Genomic DNA, 22,702 nt, shown 5'->3' with positions numbered 1-22,702 from the left:
CTTGCAACATAACATTATTGATATACAAACCCATCATGGCAGCTTTCAATGCCTTGTAACACTCTCCATTCCTCATCTTAAAAATAAAGTTCTTGTTTCGATGGGTTTCGTTTGGTGTCTTAGAGTATAGTGGTGCAGGCAGCGTTGCTGCCACACGTCTAAACTACACTTGTAATAATACCCCTACTACAGGTGGGTAGGAAACAAAGGGTGCGAGTGTCACAAAAAAATTTGGCGGTTGTAAAGGGGGGGGGGCGATCCTGATTGCATGGTATGGGTACTTGGAGGACACATTTGGAAATGTAAAGCACACCGTCCCGTGACTATATCGCTTAATTATATACTGGCTGCTTATTTTCCTTGCGTTCAATATCTCTATTCATACGACGACCATCATTCAGGCACAAGCATGACAGGATTCCGTCTCCTGGAAGGGGTCCACTAATCCCCGTTACCGGTATACCACGGTATAAGCACCGCATGTCGGCATAGACGCATCGTGGATGTTAAATTTTCACACATCTTTTTAGCACAGTTTTTGGACACCTTCTGTGGTCCCTAACTTAGAGCACTTAAAATGAGCTGGTGTGGCTCGAGCAACACAACGTGCAGGGTTAGGGCCTCCCAGCACTGTTTATGTCAAGCGCGCTTCGGATTCGTGTCCACTCCGAACAGTCCCGGGCCCTGAGTCGTTGCCTAGCCTTCTTGTTTGTTTTTGTGAGCAGTCCCCTTTCACATCGTGTCCGGCCGCGGAGGAGCAGAGAAGTGGTATGAATCTTTTGCCCAGCAACGGTCCCTCGATCGCTCGAAACGGAGAGGGCGATCAAGGTGTAGTGGTCCAGCTCAGTTCTCGGTGGTTGGGTAAATCTTAGTCGCTTCGGGTATTGTCCGAATCAGAAACGCAGAGGTGTGCAGTGCTTTGGAACAGGTACTATGCTTCGCCGACCAGTGCTTCATCAAATAAGGTTACCATATGTCCTACACTCCACAATGCATTTCATGTAAATAAATTACTGAGTGCGGCTACAATAGATGTAGCATCAGTACTTGTTGTGTTTGTGTAATAAGCCTCCTGACGTCTATTTGTCATACTACTCTCCCTGTACTGGAACGTTAAGGTGGTGTACTGGTACAAAATAAACGTTTTGTTAGACAAGCACACATGATAGAATGTCAAGAATTTCGGCGATAGTGCACCTGCTGTCCACATTACAACCGCATAAAATCACTTCCTGTCGCTAGCTATTCTTTTTCGAATGAGAGTACACAAAATAAAGGAAGTGCGGTTTCGGAGACCAATCATTTGGCGTAAAGTGTATGTGCGCTGTTGAATGTGTGCTGCTTCATGTGTCATCTGTTGGGCACGAGTGCCCAATAACAAGAATGGAAGAACGTAGGTAAAGTTGGAGGTGCCAATGAGAAAAAATAAAGTATTTATGTACTGCCCTGCGTCAGAGTGCCTTTTTTCTGCGGTTATTCTCAAGCTGTAACGTGGGAAGGTGCAGGCAGTGAGAAAGTATTATTAGTTCTCAAGAATCTAACGAAAAAAAAAAAATAGTGATACATCATGAAACAACGGGGCATTTCAATCGTGGGTAGTTCATTCGCGCGCGGAAAGCATTTCTTTATCAATAAGAAAGAAAAAGGAAAAGAAAGCAGCGACATTCGTCACAGGCCACAATACGTGATAACGCGGACAGATAAAGCGTTTTTCTAGAGACAAATGTGGAATATTTGAGTGTGCCGAAATTAAGGTATGGAAGAACAAGCTGCCGAAGTGGTGAATTGCAGGTAGAGATGTGAAATGTCCTAACGAGGTCTGGAGTACTGCAACTCACGTGAATCTGTCTCCAAATTTAGGGACTCTTTACAGTACTTATGTTACAGATATTTCTTGTTATACTTGGAGTACTTTCTTTTTTATGACCTTTCCGTTGTTCGCTGTAGATTTTTGGCGCTAAAGTGTCAAGCAAGTACACTGCACAACCGTCGCTCAAAATATCCTGGCTCTTCCCATGACAGAAGTGGTCTTACATGAACAATACTTAATCTAGTCACCACAGGCTGCATGCAGTTCGAGCTAACTCATTGTTCATGCTAGTCCTTATGTAATGTTGCGTGACGCTTTCAGTGCCATTTGGATACTCCCACTTGAGAAAAAGTTTGGTCGATGGGCGTCTTAGTTGACTCAAGTGCCCTTGGCAGTTGGCACTCATCATGTTGCTGGTGTGAATGCCATCGCGCAACTGTGATAAGTAATTACTGTAGGATGTCATTTTCGATGCACAACCATATACTGTACGCAGCTCTAGTTTTCTGTAACAAGCGCTTTTGTCCAGTTCGTGTACGGTACCGGTAGAGCGAACGATCTTCTGGAAAAGCAATGTACCGGCGGTGGTTAATTGCGGGTCCTATCATCATCCCATGTATGTGTGTGCACGATATGCATGTGGTTGCGACTAGAGTGCGGTTACCTCCACAAGTAACTAAAAATCACCTCAGTTATCTTTGGAATATGTGTGCCACTTGGAATTCAACCTCATCCTACGATGTTCACAATGATTACCTCGTGTAGAATCAGGGCCGGCGATAGTGGTGGTGGTGGGGAGTAAGGCGACCGTCTTAAGGCCCGCGCTTGCATAGACCCCGAAAGAAAGCCTTCAACCAGGGATTACTTATTTTTTTAAATATCAAGTATGCACTTAATCATGTGAAACAGGCCCCGCGATGTGCCTTTCCTCCAGGCCCCGCATACCCCTAGCACCGGCCCTGTGTAGAATTTACTGATTGTCGTACTCATCCTCGCAGTCCCTTTTCAAGGAGTCTCAATGATGCTCCTTTTACTTTTTTGAGAGCGATGTACTGCATCATTTCGGGAATGTTGATGGCATCTGGCAAGATTAGAGTCACTAAATAAGGCAAGATCAACGGTTGTTGTTACTAGCTTGTATCGATTCAATGCTACGCCTCCCCAATGGTTTCGCGATAAAACTGTATCCACATATTTGTCTTTGAAGCCGGACAACCACGGCAATGCAACGATCAAGCAGCGTTCCGTTTACATTTCTACAGTTCCTCTGTTCCTACAGTTCCTACAACCTCTCTTTTCTGTGCCACATTCCTTATTCAGAAAGGCATAATTGAATGAGTATTTTCTGTATTTTTTTCCTCAGCTCAGACACCTTCTGTTCATAGATTTTGAACAGACACCTTCTGGTCATAGAAACGTAAATTTCTGATGATTCTTCATTTTCTGTAATTGGGTGACACGAGTTGGTTTAGGTATCAGCAATTTCAAACACTCTGAATGTATTAACATGTATCGCTACATATCCGAAAATGGAAAATAGCTGATCTCCGCGGGAACGACATCAGTTGATTTCCAGAACATATATTATAATAAATCTCAGTGTGTCTCTATGTGCGAAACTTATTCACAGCAAAGAATTCCAAGGATACCTTAACGTGTCGCACACAAGCTGCATTCACACACTACAAGCAGCGTGAAACGGGATGTATAACGAAATCCAAACGTAACCAGGTAACTCAAAATACTGTAGCGAAAATTTCGCCACCTTCTTTTAATGTGCCAAAACGGGAGAATCATCGACTGACATTTTCTTCCTGAACATTAAGGCGCTACCTCTAGCATACATTAAAAACAAAAACATCACTGCCTATTTCTAGACAGAACCCTGCACTGACTTCAAGCACGCCCCGTTTTCAGCAGTTTATCAAGTTTATCAGCGTGACCCACCAGCACGCGCACATCTTTCTTTCCCTAGAATTTGCGGCGTACTGCTTCAATTTCGCCTATCGCAGGTACTCTGGGGTTCGCCACGTTGCTCTTTGCACATAGGGCCACGTGACCACGAGGGCGCGCGCAGCGTGAGCGAGCCGAGCCCTTCGTAGCCACCTGTCGGCGGGCCCGTCGGGACGACCCGTTTGCAACCGCCGTTCAACACACCAGTCCTTCTAGCTCACCATAAAGTAACTCGTCCACCATCGACATTCTTCTTCTTCTTCTTCTTCTACCAATGAGATAATGGCACGACATTCTTCACCTTCGAAATGGTCAGTTTCTTCTTCTTGCTCCACGTAGAATGGTCTTCTTCCTCACTGGCGCAGTATATGGTTATGCATGTCACGTCTATACTGGGAGGTCCCGGGTTGGAATCCCGGTGCCGACTGTGCTGTCTGGGGTTTTTCTTGGGCTTCCCTCAGACGCTTTCCGACATACAGTTCCCTTAGAAGTCGGCCCAGGACGCACATTCCCGAGGCCGTCTGGCGTGACGTTGCCCACATATGTGAGGCCGACAGCGGCGAGCCCTTTCACAATCGCCACCACCACCTCCTCCTTCTTCTGACCCATGGAGAATGACCACTAGCCACAAGGGGGATTGGCTACGGCTATGAAATTCACTATATAGAGACTATGACTATGACAAACTGGACGGGGAATGTGATGGTGGAGGTGGTCTTTCTTCTCGCATTCTTTTTCGGCCTTTACGGACGAGGAGACAGGGAGAGCTCATCCTGTTCCCGTTCACCGATAATGAACAAGAACAGAGAACTGCTCATGTTCCCCCATTTTCGAGCGACACAGATGACCATTTGAGGGAACTGCCTGGAACGTTCAAGTCCAATGATGCCTTACTGTTACCCGTATTTAGTTTCGTTTCAGTTTATATTGCCCTCACTTGCAAAAAGCACCACGGAGGAAAGCAGGGAAAAATACAAAGAAGAGCAATCACAGAGAAGAGAAAGGACAAAGAATTCAAATGAGGAAAGGTGCATGAAATACAAAAAAAATATCGATATTACGACAAAAGGAGCTCTGATATACTGTATGTATACTGACTTGCGAAAATATACCGGGCACGGTGGACACGAGACCACGTGGAATGTGGTGCCACTCGACCGTTCCAAAACATACTCCAGAGTAGCGTAGAGTCACGTGAGAGAGCTGTGCCACGTGACTAAGGGAGTATACATAGGCAACCCTAGGGTTGGTTGTGGAACGAGCGCGAGTACGATTCTCAACATGGCGACAGCAGACGACAGTGACACCTGTGCCCTGGAGTGCATCAGCACCGCTGGCCGCTGCTTCGCTTTGCTGTGACGATGTTGACTTCGGTGTGGGGTCATTAGTGAGAGTTCGTAAAGCATTCACGATGAGTGTTACCGCGCGCTCCGAGAAACGGTAGCGCTGTTCTGGTCCGCAGCTATAGCTCTCAAACGCATAGAAGCAGCTTTCGTCCTTCCCATGCAACGAGTTTGTATGATGTATGTATGGCTCCGCGCATTTTGCTCCGAAGAGAACGTGAGATTGCATAATCCGCGCTAGAACTTTCCGGCGTCCTGTATGGTGCAGCCGAGAGGAGCAGCAGCAAAAGTAGGCGACCAACGATTTCTATGCAGGCGACAGGTTTGACGTCACTACTCTTAGCTAGCCCCGCGAGTCGATCATGGGTAGCCGCTCTCGAGTAGGCGACCCGTTTTTGGAACGGGGCTCGTGACGTCATCGTGTAGTTTCTGGAACGCGGGGAGTAGCTACTCCCTACTCTAGGGATGACCCGAGCAAGTTTTGGAACGCAGCCAGTGCCTGAGGTGGAAGAGTAAAAAGAAAAGAAAAAATGTGTATGTGTATGGTGCTGCAAGTTTTTCTTTTCTATTGCGCCGCGAAGCAACTGCGGCTACGAGCGGTGTGCAAACAGATGGAGAGAGGACAGCAGGAAGCTGGGAGACAGGGCGGTTAGTTTGCGTCCTTGGCCGACTCCAGGGGGAATTGTGCCTACATCCGTCTGTCGGAAAACCCGGGGGGAAATCTCGGGCAGCACAGTTGTAGTATTCGAACCCACCGACGAACGGATGTCGCTGGTGGTGCTGCAAGTTCAGATATGAAATTTACAACAGTGCTGTGTGCGAGATGAAAAATAGGAAAGGGTGTGGCGATAAATTGCTGACTAAGGTCGATACATTTTACGAAGTTGATGCAACCAATAGGTTTTCTTGCGTGGCAGCAGTGACGACAAAGAAATGGGATTTCCAATTGATGAAATGCTGCTGGTACGATGGCAGTCACATAAAATTCAGTGATTTTGAACTATTTCGATGGTACATGTTAGCGTCGAAGGACGTATGATCCGTAGTTCAGTTTCGAGGGAATTCCTGTTTTGTACATCAACGGGACCCTGAAAAAATTTCGCTAGAAGTAGTCTATATTGAGCGATTTGGATTTTTAATAATGTAGCCAATGTTCTCAAGTATACAACTCACCGTAAATACATATTGTTATCTGTCCCGATCAAGTGTAAGAAAAAGAACCGTCATCATCATCCTTGGTGCACCGGAGAAATCCTGCATCCGAGGCAGCGTATAGCACTATCTGAATTCCGTAGATTGAAATCCATTCATTTGTTGAAATGGAAATATGAACCTACCAAATCTTTTATTACCGAGTATTCTTGCCAGGCTTTATGTAATCTAATACCGAAGAAAAAGTTTGGCGCTCTATCTGCCTAAGTGTGACGAAAACGCTTCACTTCCAATGAACAACTTCTGCGCCCGCCCGATCTTTATGCCACCGTTTAACGAGCATTCTATGAAGGTTTTTGCTTTGTTTCGGTGGTAGGAGTGCCAGCATTAGCAAGAAACATCCAACTCCGGGCGTAGCGCGAGACCCCAAAAGGCGTTTTTTTTTTAACTTGTGTACTCGCACGGCTGGGCTAGAGCGAGTATATGCGAGCGTTTTTTTTTTTTTTTTCTTTTTTTTTACCGGCACCTCCTGAACGTCTTTTTGTCATGCCCCCGCACTGCACGTCTCCATTCTTTTTGGGGAAACGCTGACAACCTCCATCTGCACTACGCAGCCAACCACGCCTGTCCTATACGGATGTCCTGCTGTTGTTCCAGAACAAACTGCGTGATTCAATATCCTACAGATTCCCGATGCACTACGGCCGTCGGATGGATAGAGGACGTCGTGTAGGCATCCGTGTCAGGATGTTCTGTAATGCACTGCAACAATGCGCTGCGATCTGGCGCACTGCACGGCAACACAAATGCTCGTCCAGCTCCTCAGGATTGCAAAACTCATACAGACACAGGTCTGTTGTCTTTCAAGTGGGTGTCTATCAAGCACTGAATCGAGAAATTGCTCGTAATTGACGAACGTCGTGATCGTCGATCGCCAAGTTTCATACCTGAAATCGTCGTGCTGCGAGTCGTTGATGGTGTGGTCAGGAGTTCATGAGGAACTGTGTCGGACACTGTAGTTTCCGAATTGACCAAGACGGATACCAAGAGCAAGTCCGATTCACGATTTTCCTGACACTAGATGGCGCTACGCTCGCCGTGCCTTTCACGTCGTTCGCCTCCGACTGTGAAATAATCCCCATTGTCGATTGAGGTCGCGATCGAGTCAAGTCGGCACGCCCCCCTCCGCTGTTTCTGAGGGTTGGTAGCACCCCGATTCGTCCAAATGTTTATTTCGTCCAAGTATTCACAACGTCCAAGTACTCAGCACGTCCGAAAAAAATTGGACATAGTGGGCATTGGACGAACTGAACCACAGGGGGGGGGGGGGAACTTGACCAACCCGTCCAAATAACCGTACCGTCCAAACGCTTGTTTCGTCCGAAAAGGGAGGGGGATCTCCGAATGCGAGTGAACAATTGCTTCGTTTACGATTGAAGGTAGAATTTAAACATTCACACCGAAAGATGTCATGCCATACACCAAGTAAAACGAAAAACAAGTGCTCAGACTGCTCTGTTTATTTATTTTTCTTTCGTTCTTTTTTTTTTTTTTTTCATTCCAACAACTGACTAGTTGAAGGTAAGATTTAAACATTCCCACTGAAAGATGTTATACACCGAGTAAAACGAGAAACAAATGCTCAGCCTGCTCCGTTTAGTTGTTCTTTTTTTCTTTTTTTCATTTAAACAACCAACTTATTAGTTAGCATGGCCCAGCAAGTGGGACATGCGCTGCAGGTATGCCTTGATAACATGAGCAAACTGCTCTGTTACGTCTGTGAAGTTTGCTTCGTTTCCCAGCATCATTTCCCCTGAGCTGTATTTTCCGTACGCCCATGAGAAGGAAGAGCGAGCCTCTTGTATCGTCTCCTGCTTGGCGAAGCCCCGTTCAACAGCAGCCGAATGCGTACCTGCAAATGGCGGTAAGAAGCATGAATACAAAGAGAGCAAGCGAGGAAGTATATATGCTATATTCTATTAATTATCATGATGATGTTCCCTGATTATGCGAATTTGTTTCTTACCTGGTTGTGCTTACATTGTGTATGGTTGACTCAAATTCGACGAGGAACTTCGAAAACGTCATGTGGGGTTGGCTCTTGAATTTCATGCGCAGCGAATTATGCCACCCTTCGGCGTGATCGTTTGTGCGGAGATCGTCCTCATCCGCAAACTAATTCCAGAGATGAACGTTGGTAAGCCTTAGCCGCTCGAAGTAGTCTACGTAAAGGCAAAGGGCCGCTAGTTTCCTTTCAGATCCCTAGATGTCTCCAAGAAAGATCACTGACATTGGGAAACGCGGTACGTAGCGAGAACACAGTTATAGAAAACAACACATCGTTAACTGGACGGTCACTGCAGGTCAGCGGTCCTGTGAACGGGTTTGTGTTTTCTGTGATTCCCCGTTTGATCGATAATCCATTTGCTTTCATGAATACAGTCACCTGCCATTCACCCAGTGTCAAAATGGCCTGTGCTTTCATGAATGTAGCCAGGCAGTCGCCTGCCGAAAGGAGCAGATCCTTTGGGAATTCCCCCATTTGGACGAAACGGGCTATTGGACGCGCTGGGCAAGTTTCTCCTCGCCTGTTCATTTCGTCCAAGTGTTCAGTACGTCCGATTTTTTTCGGACGAATTAAATATTTGGACGTTGTGAGCACTTGGACGAAATAAACGTTTGGACGAAATGGGGCGTAACCCGACATTCACGTCTTTTTGCTTATCTCCTATTGCCGCATGAATACTTTGTTATTTTTATTTTGTTTTTATTTATGCTATATATTTATTGTTTTCACAACTCACTAGCTGGCGTCTGTACTGACTGATTATGGAATTTTTAGTTGCTCTTCGTATAGTATTTTGCACTATAGGGCATACTTACTATATGCCTGCGTACAAATGCGATGAATACTATGGATGGTAATGTGGCCAATATACACACAGATGCATTATAAACTAATGTTTCCAGCACTGAGTTGGAGCACTAGTCGACTGCTAATTGAAGAAATCCAGAAATGACCACGGAAAAGTTACTTGATATGCTATCAAAGCTCGTCCGAGATGTCGGTATATCGGAAGCTCTCACTTCTATGTACACTCTAAATCGTTTCACACCTTTAAAGGTGTAAAATAGGTGTATTAACAAAGATCACACCCCTTTCACACCCTACAACTTTGTTTTGGAAGTTCCTGAGGGTGTAATGTTGGTGTACTCCACCCTCAGGTGAAATATGGTGATAGTGTGTCGCCTGGGTGTAGAAAGGGAGTACGTTTGTTTTCGTTCACATGAACAAAAGTAAATATATACAACAGGGAACAGGAAGTTACATTACAACAGTGCCTGGATTAATCTACCATCTGGTAATGCATGCAGATTTAAAAGATATGTTGAGATAGTGCTTAAATTTCTTAAAACACGTTGCTCCTGATTGCAAGACAGAACAAGTACATGATAGTGCTCATACTCAAGTGTAGTTAATCGTTGTATGAGAAAAATGGTATCAGAGTTAATAACATGTATGCCTGCAATCTCAATGAACACGGGTAAGTCCTCCTCTGAAGATTCTTTGGCAACAACAGCCAACAGCAAATGTGTTATCATTATCAACTGCACTTTTCACATACACTATAGATTCTGCGTGAATCTCCTTGGAACCATCAGTAGATGTGGCATTTCTGATGAAGGGCTGCGACGACACATACATTTGATAAAATTGATGTCTCCTTGCTAATGAAAGGGTTATGTTCTTAAAATGTCGAGTTTTTCTAGCAACATCTTTTCCCATGTTTTTCCCTGGTGTTCCCCTTCGAAACGCGTACAACCATAAAGATAGGAAAGGACCAAACATCATGATGAGTAGCGGATAATGAACAACGTAATGCATTTTACAGGGGTTAGATATTTGTGGGTACAACACTGCAAAGCCTTGAAGAAACGAATAAATGCAGCGTTCTAAGTAATGAACATGCATATGGGGGAGGTGCCTGCTCATGAGAAGGTCTACAGTTTCACGAAAAGCTATATAGGCCCGACGCACTCAAACTTCATTGGACAGCCAGCGCCGCGGCGTGGCAGGAAAGGGCATTTGCTAACTGTAGCTTTCCGGCGCTTCCCGGTTGTCATCGCCTGTTTGGAGCGTTGCAGCACGTTCTTCGCCATGGAAAACGTCCCGCCTAGGCTACGATGGTCGTCAAAGGGAAAGTTTTGCTGCGTATATGAATGCCATAACAATCAGTGGGACTCCAGAAATGCGGAAACACCTGTCATCTTCTACTCCTTTCCCGGCAAGCCGTACGAGAAAGAAAGAAAAGAGCGTTGGGTAACTGCCGTGCGCAGGGCCAAGTAAGTGTATCCATTTATGTAGCATTCTCCACTAAACGTCTTTGTGGTCAAATATCGTTTTCTGACTATCGTATTCATTCATTCAGCCCAGACGGCAGCTCGTGGAAGCCGAAGAAACAAAGCGTAATCTGCAGCGCGCATTTCGTTGGCGGTCGTAAAAGTGACAGCACAAACAGCCCCTCATACATCCCCACGATATTTCCAGATGCGTATCGGCAAGGAATGAGGGACCTGCAGTGCGCTCGGGGAAGGCACGAAAGGTATTATCTGATCCTGTTTTTGTTGCAAGATGGAGTTAAGTTGTCAAGATTCCTTGAACACACTCTTGAACACATCGTGGCAAAGTTTGCTTGTGCACTATTTGAATGAAGACTCCTTTCCTTATACTGTGCTTAGGTGGAGCAAGCGACACATACAATCAATGCAGCTATTGGCCGATGTACAGGTTCTTGATGAAACACAACACATGGCACTGCCTGAAGCTGAGGACACGAACTCCTCACTGGACAACACAGACCCTTTAGACAACACGTGTACTATGCTTGACTGTGTAAGTACTTCCGTGTTGGTAAGCTCCTTTACCCACATAACATGGTTCTATTCTTTCGTTTTCTGCAGGGGACGCAAACTGAAGATGACCAGTCAATGCCTGTGTGCGGGGCAACCATCGCAGCCTCATTTTCAGTTTTCCTCTGCACAATAACTAGTGATGGAGCAGCATCACAAATCTTGCACAAGACTACAAGAGATGCATCTACATCCCCTGCAGCAATTGCAACAGTGACCAGTTCATCCGGGCCAACAGAAAGACAATGTTGGTTTGCAGGATACGAAAGTGTGGCATACAATTCTGATGCACTTCATGGGCTCACAAACGTGTCAGCTGCTGTGTTTGCTCTCCTCCTCAGTGTACTGCAAACTGCAGCTACAGTGCGTGAGGGTGATATAAGCCTTCCAAATAAGTTGCTGCTGTTCCTTATGAAATTGAAATTAGGCATATCGTTTGTATCACTCAGTTTTCTGTTTGGCATCCATCCATCCACAGCATCTCGAATATTTCAGTTTGTACTTTACAAACTAGCAAGTGCAACAAGAGATTGGATATTTGTTCCCAGCCGTGCATCTATACTGTCTGCAAGTCCACCTTGTTTCAAGCTTCACTATCCCTCGTGTACATTTATCTTAGACTGCACTGAGATCCGAACGGAAACACCTCCAACAGTGCAACAACAACGTGCCCTGTTTTCAGCCTATAAAAATGGTTACACAGTTAAATTCCTTGTTGGTGTTCTCCCAAATGGGATGGTTGCATTCATTTCAAAGGCATATGGTGGACGAGCAACTGACTCATTCATTACTGTCAACTCTGGATTTTTAAATCATGTACAGAGAGGAGATGTTATTCTTAGTGACAAGGGCTTCCCTGGGATAAGGACAGACATGAAAAACCTGGATGCTGTACTAGTGATGCCTCCGTTCTCAAGTGGAGGTCAATTTAGTGAAGAAGAGATGAGGACCACGTATAATATTGCACAAGTTCGTATTCACGTGGAGCGAGTCATACAGAGGATCAAAATATTCAACATCTTAAACACTCAGGTTCCAGTAACGCTCCTGCCACACATCGACAACATATTTCACATGTGTTGTGTGTTAGCAAACTTGCAAAGTCCCATCATCAAGGTTCAGTAGTCATGAAACTGCACACTGGCGGGGTAGACAAATGATGTATAGGATTATTTGTCGTGTTAATGTGAAATTGTGCTCTGCATACAAACAGCCAAATAAATTTAACCCTTTGTAGTGTAGTTACCCTATTTACTTTGAAAATTGGTCATGAATTGCGTGTGAATAGTAAAAATAAAGCACCCCAGGAAAATATTGGTTAGATGCTGCCACTCAAAAGCAGACTCACTTTATTTTGCATTTATGCAAACCATAAATTATGTCAGCCTTTGTAAATAGTGTTCAAAATAAAACTTCTCAAGCTTGGGCACAACCTCACACAGGAACTGTTCATCCCTTTGCACTAGAATATCTGCCTGCTGCTTTGTAGTGTACACATAGAAGTGGGCCTTCTGCACACCTGCAATGTACATCAGTAGCTGCACTTGAGTATAGTAGGTATGACGCTGCTTTAAACACAGTTTGGCATCCCGGAACTCCAAATATGGGACAGATGTTGACTGCGTCTCTTCCCAGTAAAGCTCCTTTCCTGCTCTTGAGAACGGGCACTTTATTTCAAGCAGCAGTGGCTCACCCCCTTTCCAGATGATGCCATCAGGGCTGCCACAGAGCCAAGGCTGGCAGATGCTAATCATAACACCAGTCTGCAAAAAGTCAATGCATCAGTGAGCTTGTAAAGTATGTGTTGTATTTAGGAGACCACACCTCGTACACAGGAGCATGATGCCTGCTAGCAAAACTCAGCCTCGCTTCTGCCTCAGTCGAACTCTCTTTGGAACAATAAAAAAATGTTGTGCTGCAGGTGAAATTGACAGTGCCAGCAAATGCCCTCACCATATTTTGTTGCTGCATTGCTGAAGCGCCTGCTGTTCAGCAGGGCTTGCACCAAACCTTCTTCATTCACTGTCCTCGTCCATACACGATGTGCATTAGAGCTGGTTATCCTGCACCTACGCTCTTGATGCCACCTGGAAGACAGATGAGGGGATGAACAATGATAGCAGGTTATACCGCATGATACATATTAGGCAACGTCACTGAAAAAGAAAAAAAAAACGTTGTGGGGACCACCTTTCGCACATGGCTTGCTTTCTTGTTTCAATTGCCAATTCAATAGCTTCCTCTTGTGTGACGACAACCCTCTCACTGTAGAAAGACCACGCCGTTTCGGGGAGGCACACAATGAAATTTCGTTTCGTTAGTGTAAGGCTCTGTGTTCTGGCAGTACTTGACTCCATACAGTGGTACGTGTTACCAGATGGTGCACTATATAATTGTTGGAGCAAATCCCTGTCCAACTGCTCACTAACACTGTTTACGATACCACGAAGCAGCGTTTCACATTCTTTTTTAATCGGGCATCTCTGTTCGAGGTTCAACATCTGAACAAATGAGCCCTCAATGCCTGGAAAATGTTCCAGGATATGGTTCGTGCAAAAACGGTCAGCATCTTTAATTCGAGCTGCCCCCTTTGGATCTGGAAGGGGCATATTGAATAAACTAAAGTTAGTTTACTCAAATGGGTAGGTCTGCTTGTTGTAAATTCCATAAAATTAAAAACGTGAAAAAAAAAAAAAAAACGCAACCAGCAACATGCTTTAGTCAAGGCTCACCTGCGAAAAGATCGCATATCAAGAGCTGGTTGTCGAGCGCAGGTCGTGTTGAAGGGCGTCCCCAAGCACGTGGACGGTCTGTGCACGACTTCATAACGTCATTGTTGATGTACTGGGCAACTGCAGCGGTATGTTTGCATTGCCCAGCGATTCCGCCTTTACAGCTGCACGATGCAGAAACGATAGCTCTTTCAGATCCAATCTGGCAACGAAAAAATAGCAAAATTCCAATTGCGGCAACGATGCAAGAGGTAACCAATGCAATATATCTTCTTAATACTGAGGCTTACCTCAATTAAGACTTCGTATGAATGCCTGCTTGTCTGCGCAACGCATTTGCCAGAAATCGTGACGTCTCGTCCAAGGGCTTCTTCCTTCACGCAGTACACATGTTCGGACTCCAACAGTTTTCTTCCCTTTCTAATATTGCTAGCACGGAAAAACTGCGGAATGCCTTTTATCCTTCCAAACCCACAAAATATCACGTAAGCACTCATTATACCCCGTCACAGGAACACCCAGAGTCAATCAAACACCATAAAGTACCGTACGCTTCGTAGTAAGTCGCAAAAATGGCAGAAAACTACAGCCAATCTGTTTTGGGATTTGCCACAGGTGGCGCTGCACGCAGGGAGCGGTGGCGCCGCCTGTCAAGCGCGTTGAGCCTATACAGCTGCCATTCATTGCCATGCACAGCTGCCGCGCCATACATGATTGTCTGTATGTCGGCTGTGCATGTTTACACACATATTTAATCACCTTGATGTGCATACATATATGGACCTCAATGTGATTATACGCAATATGCTGGTAATTGTGAATACACAGTTACCAGCTTATTGCCACAAACCCGGCAGTTTTATTCGGCGTTACACCCGTTACACCCCAATTGCCATGAGGGTGTTAAAATACGCCTTAAAAGGTGTGCGCCATGAACATTTTGATTTACACCCTTTAAGGTGTAAAACGATTTAGAGTGTACTGGCAGTTGCATATTAGGTTGTAAACATTGCCTACACAACGCGCTTACAGTGCTCGTCTGGAAAATCTAGTGCTAGAAACAGTATTCTTTTCCTGCACTCGCTTGCACGCAATTTACCTTACTAATACATATATTATTAATGCAAAAATTACATTTTTGGATATATATTTCTGGTTAGCAGATATCTGAATTCATTTTCAAGGTTTTGGTGCAAAATACTTTTCGAAATCTCCGTCGCAAAATAAACTGCTTTAAACCCTTAAAATAAATAAAATAAACAAATAAATAAAATAAATAAAATAAATAAAATAAAATAAACCCTTTAAGGTGTAAAACGATTTAGAGTGTACTGGCAGTTGCATATTAGGTTGTAAACATTGCCTGCACAACGCGCTTACAGTGCTCGTCTGGAAAATCTAGTGCTAGAAACAGTATTCTTTTCCTGCACTCGCTTGCACGCAATTTACCTTACTAATACATATATTATTAATGCAAAAATTACATTTTTGGATATATATTTCTGGTTAGCAGATATCTGAATTCATTTTCAAGGTTTTGGTGCAAAATACTTTTCGAAATCTCCGTCGCAAAATAAACTGCTTATTAATACACAGAAGCTTCAGTAATATATTTTAGAGACACCTTTCCCTTCTTGTTTTCCCTTCTTTTTCTTTCACATTACACCAGCCCCGAAAAATGGCGTCAGTGGAGAATCTCCAGTGACAGTGTGACACGACGTTCCCTTTTGTCTTGGCTGTCGTCCTCGTTTAGCAAGCCGTACAAAGGAAGGCGGATAAAGGCTTTGGGTCGCCACACACGAAACCAGCCAAGAAGGATATGGAAAGGTAGGACGGCGGGGCCTCGCAGTGGGAGTCGGATTATTATACCCAACAGCGACTGTTTCTTTTTCTTTCTTCTTCTTTTTTTTTTTTCTGGACGCCAAGAAGAACGATGCGACAAATAATAAAAGGGCATGTAGCAAAAAAATAATAATAGCGGTCACTTGACAACATTCTTGTTCTTGTTCTCGCGATTCTTGTTTTAGTGTAGGAAAAAGCGCAGTTCGACCTTCTTATATTTCATGTAGAACAATAAAGTCTATGCTTTTCTTTAGCAAGTTGCTGGTCAATCTAGACATCCTAAATCAACAAGCCACTTCTTATATACGGAGACTGTGGTATCCTCGCAAAGCACAACAGATCTGTCAAAATGTCCTTCCAACATGTCTAACATCGGTATTAGTATAGCCCTGCTGAAATCGCGATATTTAGTGGTTTCAGCTTTTATCCCCCGAATATTTGACAAACTCAAACTGCAAAGAACTGCGTCGTGGTCAGATAGACCTTCCGTAATCGATATATCACGTAGTATATTGACCACGGCGTGAGATAAAGAAAAACAAGCTGTAGCAATGACTCGCTCTCATTGGTCCTACGTGTGGGAGCTTCGACCGCCTCCGATAGGTTGTTATCAAATGCGATATCAGTTAAGAGGGCATACCAGCTCTCCGTCCCAATGTATTTCCTATGGAACGTATTTTATGCTTTTTCTCGGTAACCACCACGCAGATTTTAACGCGGGTGGTTTCACTATAAAGAGGAAGACGAGGTGGAACGGATAAGATTGATACATTTCTGATACATATCGTATGTATTTTACGGCGACGTCGCGAATGTGAAAAAAGTACACAATTTTCTCCTCCCTCTTTGAACAGGTTTTTATTAAACTTCTATAGCCATTTCGAAAAAAACTTCCCATTTACTTTCTCTCGAAATATTTCAGGAATCGATAGACACCAAATTTATATGTATGCCACCTTTCGTTTTTATAAAAAAGCATGAAATGTGAGTACACATACACACATAGAAATCATAAGGAGAGAGACTCTCTCCCTTAAGATTTCTATGCATACACACCGACTGAAAACATGTCACTCTGTGGCGCCCTCCGGTGATGCAAAGGAGAAACCGCGCTGACCGTATCCATCCGCCGAGCAAGCGGTGCGCATGCGCATCATGGTGCTAGTTCGTATGGAGTGTGGATGGCACGGTGGTTCCTGCATACCTTCCTCTTTCTCTCTCTCTCTTCTCATTACTTTCGTTGGGAGGGACCCGAGAGGTCTGCCTGCCTGATTAGGCGGCATGTTTCTCGGGAAGGGAAAGGTGGTGGAGAGGAGGAGAGGAAAGGGTGAAGTGGAAGACCGAGCGGAATCCGCTCGGGGGGAGGATAGCTGCGTCCATGGGCCGACTTCAGGGGAACTGTGCCAGCACATCTGAGGGAAACCCAGGAAAAACCCCAGACGGCACAGCCGGCCCGCGGATTCGAACCGCGGACCTCCCAGTCTCCAAGCGCACGCGTTACCGCTGCGCCACCGGAGCTGGTAGTTTCATAGCCTACTGACTTAGAGCATGGTCTTGGAGACCTGTACAAAAGGTTGCTTAGCTGCTCGTAAAGGGATTATCCCCTGAGCATGCATAGTCTTCTTTTCTCTCTCTTACTCTTCGCACGGTGCGCGTATAGAAGAGTGAGACGAGTTTATAGAGCTGTTGCGCTAAAGTTTGAGGAGGGCGACTGGAGCGCCACTCTGACCCCTACCGTCGGAATGCTACAACACGCGGCCGTTAACGCCTTGTATGCATAACTGATAGCAACGGGTAGGACGCGTCAAAGAGTTGGCCGTTTCTTTTTTGTTTGTTTGTTTTTTTTTTTTTTTCGAAATCGAGCTCTACTCTACTCGAATTGAACCCTATTTAAAATTGCAAACTACTGTTGTGTTGTACGGTGCCATAGAAGCAAGGTGGCTAAGGCAATGATTTGCCCGCCCAAGAAATGTCCCCGGAAAAGATGTCCCCGAAAGAAATGTCCCCGACTATCAGCGTTATTCCGGCTGCTGGCGATATGCAAGCGGCGGTATTTTTGTTGTACTCAAGGGCTAGCTAATTCCTGAAATATGAAGCCCTGAAATAATTATTCCTCACTACTGCCGCCGTTTACCATTTTCAGTCATAGACTTGCATTGCGGCTGTGTAATATCAAAGTACACCTAAGTGAGTGAGTGATTGAGGTTTTCCTGGCGCATGAGCGACTAGGGCTCTTAAAGTATACCTTATTTAGGTATACTGCAATAAGTATACCTAATTATTGCAGTATACGTAAATATCGGCATCTGTTCTAATGAAATAGAGCACAACAACTTTGATCATATATACATTACGTTTTCTTGTATTTGCTTGCATTTTTCTGCTTTTTATACTAAAAGTCGACTGTGCAGCCGATGCCTTGGATAATTGTCGCTGTGTGACAGTAACATCCCGAGTCTAGGGCCGACGAAAACAGACACACACAGACAGAGTTTGGACACATCTGTATGTGTCTGTTTTCGTCGTCCCTAGTCTCCGTGTCTTACAGTCATGAATTACATTCACCAGCTCACTTGTTTTAAGCAATTATTTCATTGGGTCACTGTCACCAGAAACCCGATATATATAACTTTTTGTTAAATATGCGTACGGAACTAAAGCTTGTGCACATATACACGAGGCTATATTGTATATGTATAGTTATATATACAATATTGCCTCGTGTATACGTGCACAAGATTTGGTTCCGTACGCATATTTAACAAAAAGTTATAGACGTCTGTTTCAACGAGGCGGACATATAATAGCTGATTCCAAATTTAAATAGTCGAGAAGTTTGCTCAAGCTGCATGGCTGTGCCCGAAAACGCTTGGAAATCATCGGTACTGCGTTGCCCAATGGCTGTTTATTCTGTGTTCATGGTAGAGTCGTGAACGTTCCGCACACAGAGAGAGAACATAACCAGAGGTCCCAGGAAAGAGCAACTGTTTGGGTGTTGAACCATAAAACAGTTTGCGTTTCATTTAGATGTCCTGTTACGGCGAACGTTTTCTTAAGTCCCCATTGAATTCGATAAGCACTCTGCGAATTAATCTTTGCCTTGTTCTTGTTAAGCCTGATTTTTCTCAGAATGAAATTTATACTTTGGCACGCCCAGTGCACCAGAGAAGCACACTAAACACTCTAACAAACAGCGTCATTCGCGACATACACGCGTTCTGCATATGTACATCGTGCTGCACATTGTACACGTGCTTCAACAACTTTCTTTTAAAAAAATTGTCGATCTTTTTGACCTTTTCTATCCGTAAAGCAGATGATAAACGATAATGCCACACCAACTTAGCCAGCGTAGACTGAGTGTCGTCTGCTAGGGAGCGGCCGTGTGTTGAAAAGGTCGCTACGAGCGGCGCTGACACACAAGGTTTGCAGCGCCACCTGGCCCAGCGCAACATGTCTATTAGCTTCACGTGAAACGTCAATGTGCCCGATTTTGCCGGTTCGAGTTTGTGCGTACTCAATCAACTGTTTGAACTGTCTCACAAGGCTAACGAGAATCTCTCGTATTTCCGGTTAGCGCAAGCCGGGATTTACAGTCGTTCTTTACAGTAACGTTCAACAGGACTGTGCTGTAATGTTCGTAATGCTGAAGAAATGTTAGAAATTCTACCGTCGCCTCTCATAATAATAATTCGCCGTTTCCTTTTCCTTTCGCTAAGAGTGCACGCCTCAAACAGTTCCATACCTCTGAAGTTTTCGGGAGGACCTTGATGTTCCCGGTCCACGATCCACTATCTCGAAATTCGCGGGGTATAAGAAAAAAAATTGTCCCTGATTTTGTGTGAACGGAAAAAATGTTCCCGCAAGCACCTGCGCTGCCAAAACTACAGGGGCGAAGTTGCAGATAGCCGTTGGAGCACATCACAGCCGACCAAGTGTTACCATTCGCTCTCCTGATTTGACATTCCATTCAATGGGCAACATAAAATCGATATAATTCGCTGCACTAGTTCGATAGTGACATCGCCCTCGGATGCTAGTATTTTTCTACAGTTGGCCAGACACGGGTTTACTGTTGTCCCCTGGATCTTTTCTGTGTCGATGTCTATGTACAATGAAAGCTGTACAACCGTTTATTCATTGTTTCATGACCCGTACAACTCCGCTTCTGCTGAAGGTACGGTTCATCGACATACTAAGTATGAGAGAACAACTGCAAAGTATGTGCCTGACCTACAATAGCAGAAAATACGATACAGGAAATACGATATGTGATATAGTAGCATCATATGGATGATGCTCACCCAGTGAGCATCATCCAAAAATGTCATTTATTTATTTGACTGATTTATTTGTTGAAAATGTTCATTATTTGACATCAATTATTACTTGAAAAAGGGTTGGGGAACTTAGGATAACGCATTTACGACTGCAGCTTTCTTTGTTCATCTCCTTTTTTTATTGATTAATTTATTTTCATTTTTATGTTTTTTGTTTGTTTTTTGTAAACCCACAGGTGAACCAATAAGAAAAAACGATCAAGCCACCGCTGCACCATTATTTCCGCCCACGTAATGAGGAACCATCTTTTCTGGAACCCAAATTCACGTTCTAGGAACAAAGAAAACCAACGACAATGCTCGATTGCTTCGTACGGTGATATGCAAAGTTTAAAAATCGGACATCACTATTTACCACACAAACTTACGAAATTTAATTCGATGTCTGTCCAAGTCATTTTAGCGAACGAAAGCCACATTTTAGCGACTCATGCTTAGCAGGGCGGACACGACGGAACAGCACGTTGGTTAGTTTATTATTAGGTTAGTACAAGTTCGGTGTTTGCATTTTCATGTTCAGGTTAGTCTAAGTGCGCTTTGGCAGTTTCCCGCGCACAACTGCGCATTTTATAGCCAGATACGAGGATAGCTCCATAAGTTTCCGGCCCGACCAACTTTTAATAGTCATAGAGACGAAACAAGTGTATCACTTTTCGACATAGTCACCCTTAACTTCGATGCACTTCTGCCACCTTTCAACCAGCATTCTTATACCCTTGAAAAAATAGTCCGAAATTTTGTCCGCAAAATGCTGGAAAACTGCCTCTTGCATCTCACTATCGTTTTGAAATCTCCGTCCTCTGAGATCCCTCTTCAAGTTTGAGAACAGGAAGTAGTCACTCGGTGCCAAGTCTGGACTGTAGTGTGGGTGGTGGGTTTCTTCGAAGCCGCACTCCTTCAGTGCAGCCTTGGCAACAGAAGCCGTGTGGACAGGTGCATTGTCCTGGAGCAACCGGACACCTCGACTCAACCTGCCGCGCCTCTTTTCCTTGATGGCGTCTCGCAGTCTGTGCAGGAGTGAAGCATAATAAGTCGCGTTCACTGTGGTGTTCCTCTCTTTGAAGTCGATGAGGAGGATCCCGTGACAATCCCAAAATATTGTTTCCATGATCTTCTTTGTGGATTGTGTGACCTTGGCTTTTCTTGGGGGTGCTTCTGCTGGTTTGCACCATTCCATCGACTCCTTTTTCGAAAGGGGATCATAGTAGAGCACCGTAGTCTCATCACCTGTGACAATTGACTTCAATCTTTCTTCTTCGTTCTCTTCACAGAGCTCCAGAAACTCTTTGGCGCAGACGACGTGCTGTTGCTTTTGAACTGACGAGAGAAATCGTGGCACCCATCTCGCACTGACCTTTTTCATGTGAAGGCCCTCGCCGATGATGCGAAAGACGGTTGTTTTGGAAAGCCCCAACCTTTCTGAGATTTCCTTCACCTTCAGACGCCTGTCGCTCAGCACTTCCTCCTCGACAAGAGACAAATTTTCTTGTGTCACCACTTCCACTGGACGACCATCGCGTGGATCATCTTCAGTGGCACTCTCGCCCCAGTCGAAACTGCTTAGCCCAGTCCTTTACCTTTGTGTACGACGGAGAGGCTTCCCTGTACACGTTGTCCAGTTGCGCTTTAATTTCTTTAGGCGAAAGCCCCTCTTTTGTCAAGACTTTTATCACAGCGCGGTACTCGTTTTTTTTTTTTTTTTTTTTTCATTTTAACTGAAGAGTGCACCCTGGCTGTTTGAAATGCCGCTCTCCAACCGACAAACGCATGGAGAGGGTTGAGGGTGGTGCTCCGGTCCTCCAACAGATGGCGCCACGCGTCCTTAATCGCATTTTCAAATTCGCGCGCAGTTTCTACCTCGGGGCGAAAACTTATGGAACCACCCTCGTAATATCTATTTAAAGTAGTTTATTTTTCAACGGGGATTTCGATCACCTTATTTTGAGGTACACCCAATTTTTCGATACCGGTTCCGTGGATTTTCCATCTTTCGACACTGCTTGCTGGTTGCGCGTGGGATGACCCAAAACCTTTACCCGTCTGTCTTTGCACCGCGGACAAAGGGAGGCCTATGGGCACCGTGCGCTAGAGTTTTCTGTCGACGGCAGAGGCCCCTCGAGGGGAAGCGCGGCGTTATGCCCTGGTACCAGACACAGCGTCTAGCAGGGCTGTGCTTTAGTGTGCTAGTTTCGCCGTTTGAAAAGAGCGATGAATTTGAAGCTGCCTGCATAGAAAGTCAAAGGAGAAGATAAAATGGAAACTAATTATATGTTGTAATCTGCCACGACGACCAAGTTAGTGTGAAAGAGAGGCAACTTGCCGTCAAGTTTTCGTCCTTCTCGCTGTATCGTCGCGCCGGCCACGTATTTGAGAGAGCGCTTTCACGGCAATCCATCCAACTTCCTGCTCAATCCGTTTGTTTATGTATGTTTATAACGAAAAAAATCAGTTGTTTCTAACTCATTTCGTGCATTTAGTATATTTGTCAGTGACCAGTTGAGCGTCACGATGCGGACTTATAGCACTGCAGCTTGGGTGAAACAATTGCGAAATACGATGACCAATGGATATAGTGGAGCTTGGCTTAAAATAAGGTCTGCTATGTGTCACACAGTATAT

At 44.8% G+C, this 22,702-nt stretch overlaps 2 protein-coding genes across 2 annotated transcripts; one reads left to right on the top strand and one right to left on the bottom strand.

Annotated features, from left to right (window-relative positions):
* The first annotated feature begins 10,372 nt into the window (after nt 1-10,372).
* LOC135390033 (uncharacterized) lies at nt 10,373-12,595 on the top strand. Its single transcript, XM_064620054.1, has 4 exons — nt 10,373-10,602; nt 10,689-10,862; nt 10,999-11,152; nt 11,221-12,595. The coding sequence occupies exons 1-4, from the start codon at nt 10,418-10,420 to the stop codon at nt 12,292-12,294; spliced, it is 1,587 nt and encodes a 528-aa protein (XP_064476124.1). The 5' UTR covers nt 10,373-10,417; the 3' UTR covers nt 12,295-12,595.
* LOC135390034 (uncharacterized) lies at nt 12,482-14,469 on the bottom strand. Its single transcript, XM_064620055.1, has 5 exons — nt 14,192-14,469; nt 13,902-14,103; nt 13,123-13,256; nt 12,994-13,058; nt 12,482-12,932 (listed from the first exon to the last, which is right to left on the bottom strand). Exons 2-5 carry the CDS (start codon nt 13,916-13,918, stop codon nt 12,546-12,548), a joined length of 603 nt encoding a protein of 200 aa, XP_064476125.1. The 5' UTR covers nt 13,919-14,103; nt 14,192-14,469; the 3' UTR covers nt 12,482-12,545.
* Nucleotides 14,470-22,702: the final 8,233 nt, after the last annotated feature.

Source organism: Ornithodoros turicata, chromosome 3, assembly GCF_037126465.1.
Source record: "Ornithodoros turicata isolate Travis chromosome 3, ASM3712646v1, whole genome shotgun sequence".
Lineage (NCBI taxonomy): Eukaryota > Metazoa > Arthropoda > Arachnida > Ixodida > Argasidae > Ornithodoros > Ornithodoros turicata.
The sequence above is the reverse complement of the archived record's forward strand: the minus strand, read 5'-3'. Positions and strand labels throughout refer to the sequence as shown.